This window comes from Hyperolius riggenbachi, chromosome 8 (genome assembly GCF_040937935.1).
Source record: "Hyperolius riggenbachi isolate aHypRig1 chromosome 8, aHypRig1.pri, whole genome shotgun sequence".
NCBI classification, from domain to species: domain Eukaryota; kingdom Metazoa; phylum Chordata; class Amphibia; order Anura; family Hyperoliidae; genus Hyperolius; species Hyperolius riggenbachi.
Genome location: NC_090653.1, coordinates 247,478,983 through 247,484,982, shown reverse-complemented (window position 1 = coordinate 247,484,982; position 6,000 = coordinate 247,478,983). Strand labels below are relative to the sequence as shown.

The 6,000-nt window shown below is 49.6% G+C and overlaps 1 protein-coding gene across 1 annotated transcript in view; it reads right to left on the bottom strand.

The window, feature by feature from the left end:
- Positions 1-457: 457 nt before the first annotated feature.
- The window catches only part of ODF2 (outer dense fiber of sperm tails 2), a 107,619-nt gene continuing 102,076 nt past the window's right edge, over positions 458-6,000 (bottom strand). Inside the window, exon 20 of the mRNA XM_068248531.1 lies at positions 458-1,449. Within this exon, the coding sequence (XP_068104632.1) occupies positions 1,276-1,449 (174 nt within the window). The 3' untranslated portion in view covers positions 458-1,275. The remainder of the gene's footprint in view (positions 1,450-6,000) is intronic.

The window sequence follows — 6,000 nt, the reverse complement described above, 5'->3', positions numbered from 1 at the left end:
TGAGGGCCTCATCCTCCTGAATCAAAGTAATAGTCCGGTGTGATACTTATGAACTACTGAACTGTTACTTGCCTCAGTGGGGTTCTGGTGGGTTATTGTCCTCTCTACTGCAGTCTGTATGCCTTGCGCGTTAAGACCTGGGGGTAACCGTAGTCAGGAGACAAACGTGTCCTGTTCACGCGGGGGCTTGTCTATAGGTGAAGACCGGGCTCAGAGCCGTGGCAATAGATTGGGGCAGAGACTGATTGGGGACATAACCTGTCAGGCCTTACAGAAGCATTAGACTAGTGCCCGACCTGCTTTTCTCTCATACTGGAGGCAACAAGGACTTTGTTAGCTCTGATTTATTAGACAAAACAAGTTCACAGTATGCATAGTAAAATTCACATACAGTATTAGGAAAATTACAAAGCGGGGCTTAAGATGGATTAAAGGTAAACTGCCAAAGTACAGTCCCCCTCAGCCTCCTGAGTCTCAGCCCCCTTACCCTGTGCGTGTTCCCATCTCTCATAGGAACTGGGGCTGAATGGTTACATACAGTGCCACCGCTCTTGTTGCTAGTTGTTCTTCATACAGTAGTACTAAATGGACCAATTCTACTTTGCAATGAATGGAGCGGTCATTGGCTGTCTTCTCAAGAGTGCCACCTATTGGTGGCCTATGCTGGTGAATATGGAGAAGGTGGAAGCAAGTACTGGGGGTCTGAGGAATGTTCAGGATAATTGCACTTTATATGTACAGGTAAGCACTTGAAAATAAAAGGCACATTTTGACTTAGGTAAGGCCTCCACAAAGTAGGCGACTTCATCTTACAGTCCAGAATACAAGCAGCTCCAAAACTCAGGGCTAGAGGGTGAGCTTCAGTTGTTGACCAAACAAGCCCGGCCACTGAAGGTCTATACATTACTAGAAAAGCATTGTTGCTCTGAGTTAAGCTCATATTTTACACTTCCCAGAGGGCCAGATTTGTGCAGAGGCCTTTTAGGCTTCAGCCTAGGAGAAGGGGGACTGGATATAGATGAACAGAAGGCTGGGCACAGGGATAGCACATGGGGTGACTGTACAGGAAAGTTGCTCTGGGGCAGGTAAAGTAAAAAATTAAATCCAGCCCTAGTTGACTGTGGATGTATCCATCTCCATATCATAAAGCAGGTGTCTGATTCTGCATGATCTTGATAGTTTGGACCAGTGGAAGACAACATAGAGCAAGGAGTCTGTGCTGACCCTGTGCTTCCCACAAGAAGTACCCGAGACATCAGCCAGAAACGCCCCCTCTCAGAGCGGAGTGCGTGGGCGGATTGGAGAACTAGAGAGAGCCGCCTCCCCAAACACGTTGGTGTAAGAGGATTGGAGGAACTGGACGTAGCTCTGCATGCGGCGATTGGTGCTTTCCGACTGCTCCAGCCGGTCCTTGAGATCCTGAAGACGACTCTGGAACCGCAGATCAGCCTGAAGAGAAAACACAAAATGAAGCTGGGGTAACTGAACCACACCACACAGCACACGCTGGGCCTGATCTACTATGACCTGTGCAGGGATCCCCAACATCTCCAGTGTGGTCATCATAGGGGATGCAGGGATCCCCAACATCTCCAGTGTGGTCATCACAGGGGATGCAGGGATCTCCAACATCTCCAGTGTGGTCATCATAGGGGGTGCAGGGATCTCCAACATCTCCAGTGTGGTCATCATAGGGGATGAAGGGATCCCCAACATCTCCAGTGTGGTCATCATAGGGGATCCAGCAAATCTGGACTGTTTTTTTAATTACCAGTAACAGATTCTGGGTTTGCCAACCTTATTGGGATCGCATCAGAACATAGTCAGGGATGCCTGAAGAATCCATTTTTTTCTTATCAATAGATTCATTACAGGCTGGGTTTATTTAAGTTTTTTTATCAACTATGTTCCTATATGATTTATAATAGAGTAGAATTATGGGACTCCTGAGCGTTCTGGACGAGCTGAGCTCGTCCAGAGACGCCGGAGGGTGTCGCTCAGGCCCTGCTGGGCCGATTTACTCCAAATAAAAAGGAGCACACGCAGCTGGCACTTTGCCAGCCGCGTGTGCTACCTGATCGCCGCCACAGCGCGGCGATGCGCCGCATGCAGCGGCGAAAGAGGGTCCCCCCAGCCGCCTGAGCCCAGCACAGCCGGACCAAACAGTTCCGGCCAGCGCTAAGGGCTGGATCGGAGGTGGCTGACGTCAGGACGTCGGCTGACGTCCATGACGTCACTCCGCTCGTCGCCATGGCGACGAGGAAAGCAAAACAAGAAGGGCCGCTCATCGCGGCCCTTCTTGGTACTTCTGATCGCCGGAGGCGATCGGAAATACAGATTAGGAGCGCCCTCTAGTGGGCTTTCATGCAGCCAACTTTCAGCTGGATGCATGAAATAGTTTTTTTTTTATTAAAAAAAAACCGTGCGGTTGCGAGCCTGGCGATCTTAATAGAACACCAGGCAGGTTAACCCATAAGCAGCTTCATAGGTATTATTTCGTTTGAGAGAAGTTCTCTGCTTTGGACCTCAGCCGGCAGAACTCGTTGTGCTGTAAATTCTTGGAATGCTTTGATGTCTGTCTGCTAGCAGAGGATATGGAAACTGAAAGCAAGACGTGCGTTCCACGTCACTGCCTGCTTCCTTCTTCCGGGTTGAAAAAAGAAGCATGAGAGTGACTAGAATGCGATGTGTGACGCGAATGGAGTGCATAGTCTGACAGACACATTGGGTAAGTTAACACTCCCTGGGCCGCGGGCAGCCTGATCTCATTTACATATTGTTCTGAGTAGCTACGTACTCGTAGCTACGTGGTATGATCACCACTACTAATTAGTGGCAAGGAAATGTAACATATGAGAAATAAAAAAAAAATGTGCTGAAATAAATTGGCCTGGAGCACTTGTAAGCCTCTAAATAAATTGGCTGCTAAAGGGTGAAGGGGACACTCATTTATGAGTATTTATAAGCATCCACTTTTGGCACATCACTTTGGATCATGGTTGCCTGCACATGTAGCCGGATCCCATTGGTATCCCTTTCTATGGTTCTCCTCGGTGAGGGTTGTGAGATTCTTTTGACACACGGATGTTAGGATCCCCATTGTGCATTACTGAATAATTTATGAGCAATACACAATTCCTTCTCCTGAAGAAGTGCACATTGATTCACAATATAGAAAAATGGAAACCGACCCCAATATAGTGTAGTATGTACTGTAGAAATTGGATATTACCCGGCTCTGCCCAGTTTCCACATTTAACAACTTTTCATTCCCATTTTCAGATCACAATCTAATAACTTTCACAATCAGCCCCTCCCTGCCTCCTCCAGCTACTGTAGTGCAGCCATCACGCTTATGCAGGAATCGCAGCCTCGACCTCTGCTCCCTAGCTGACTCTCTAAAACCCCTGGGCTCCCTGTCATCCTACACTGACCCCGAGTCAGCATCCATCTACTACTCCACCACAGTCACCGCTGTCATGAACACAGCCGCCCCTCTCACCAACTTCCGCCCCCGCCACATTAACAGACAGCCTTGGCGAACTGAACCCATCAAACAACTGAAAAGACAGTCCAGGGCAGCAGAACGGCAGTGGAGGAAAAGCTCCAATGCAGATGACTTCGCCCACTATAAAAACACACTGCTCCAGCTCAGGGACGCTCTCTCACTTGCAAAGCAGTCATACTTCTCTACACTCATTTCTTCACAATCCCATAACCCTAAACAACTTTTTAACACATTCAGCTCTCCTCTTCACCCCCCACCACCCCCTACAACCACATGCTTGTCTGCAGAAGACTTTGCAGCATTTTTGTGAGCAAAATTGAAACACTACAGAACAGCTTTCAAAAGCAACCCTCTTCGCCGGTCCAATCACCTCCTTCCTTTTTCCTCTCTGCCCAGCAGCTCCCCTACTATCAACTATCCCTCTCCACATAACCACTCACTCAAACCTCCTTCCTGCTAACAATCTTCTCCGCCTTAAAGAGAACCCGAGGTGGGATTTAATTATTTTAGTGGGGCACAGAGGCTGGTTGCGCACACTATCACCAGCCTCTGTTGCCCTATGGTGTTCCCCCAGGACCCCCCTACGATCTGCTGTCCCCTTCGCCGTGCTAGCGACACGCAGCGTGTCACCAGCACAATGTTTACCTATGCGTGTCTGTCAGCGCCGCTCCCCCGCCTCCTCTGTATCGGCGCTACCCGCCCGCGTCCCCTCCAATCAGCGGGAGGGAAGGGACGCAGGCGGGTAGCGCCGATACAGAGGAGGCGGGGGAGCGGCGCTAACAGACACCGCATAGGTAAACATTGTGCTGGCGACACGCTGCGTGTCGCTAGCACGGCGGAGGGGACAGCAGATCGCAGGGGGGTCCTGGGGGCACACCATAGGGCAACAGAGGCTGGTGATAGTGTGCACAACCAGCCTCTGTGCCCCACTAATATAATTAAATCCCACCTCGGGTTCTCTTTAACTGAACAGCGTCTTTCTTCATTAATCTCTAAAGCTCATCTTACTACATGCTCATTGGACCCTATTCCCTCTCATCTTATTCCCCAGCTCTTCTCCCCCCCCCTCATTCCTGCTTTAACGACACTGTTTAACCTTTCCATCTCAACTGGCATTTCCCCTTCTTCATTTAAACAAGCTATCATAACACCCCTAATAAAAAAAAACCCTCCTTAGACCCTACTGTCCTTTCTAATTACCGCCCAGTCTCTCCTTCCCTTTGCCTCCAAACTGCTGGAACGCCACATTTACTCAGAGTTGTCTAACTTTCTCTCTGCTAATTTCCTGTTGGACCCCTTCCAGTCTGGCTTCCGCCCTCAAACACTCTACGGAAACCGTGCTCACTAAGGTTGCCAATGACCTCCTAGTTGCTAAAGCCAAAGGCAGATTTTCGGTACTAATACTCCTAGATCTTTCCTCCGCCTTCGACACTGTTGATCATACCCTACTCCTCCAGACACTCTCAACACTGGGAATCAAGGGCCTAGCACACTCCTGGATCAACTCTTACCTGTCTGGACGTTCTTTCGTGGTCTCCTATGCCAATACCAACTCCTCTCCGCGCCCACTGTCTGTGGGAGTACCACAAGGGTCCGTTCTTGGACCCCTCCTCTTTTCCATTTACACCCGTGGACTGGGACAAATAATAAGCTCTTGTGGGCTTCAACATCACCTCTATGCTGATGACACCCAAATTTATTGTTCTGCCCCAGACCTCTCCACACTACTATCAAAAGTCCCAGAATGTCTATCCGCTGCATCTACATTTATGTCATCCCGCTTCCTTAAACTCAATATGAGCAAAACGGAGATTGTGATATTTCCACCTTTGCTCTCTGTCCCACCTCCCATTGTCACAATCAATGTAGATAACACCCCAATAGCATCAACCCCCAAAACTTGTTGCCTAGGGGTAACTCTGGACTCTGAGCTCTCCTTTAAACCACATATTAAACACTTTAACTGGGGGGTGTGGCCGGAAGTCCATGGAGTAGGACGCAGCAGTGGTGAGCTCCCGCTCCAACACCCGCAATACTCATCCGCCTCAGTAACCTGCTGGTTTTGCAACCCCACAAACCTCACCCATACCTCGGTGAATGTGCCTACACCCTCTGGACTTAATTCCAGGATGGCCCGCCGTGGATCGGAGGCAGTAGCCAAGCTTCAAAAATTCCGCATGGACGCACAAGATGGCGACAGCAGAGACGGCAGTGGCGTGGAGGAGGATGATGCACCCGCTCCCTCCCTGAAACAGATTTGACAGGGTATAACGGCCTGCCAGGAAGCCCTCACACACATCACTACCAGGCTGGAAGAGGTAAAATCAGACGTATCTCTCCTTAGAGCGGATATGCACTCGCTCCGCACTAGAGTTACGGAAACCGAAGACCGTGTGAGCGCCATAGAAGATCGGTTAAAGCCTCTAGAAAAAGATTCCTCGCAAACACAACGCGATGTTCGTATCCTAAAAGAGCGCCATGAAGACCTTGAA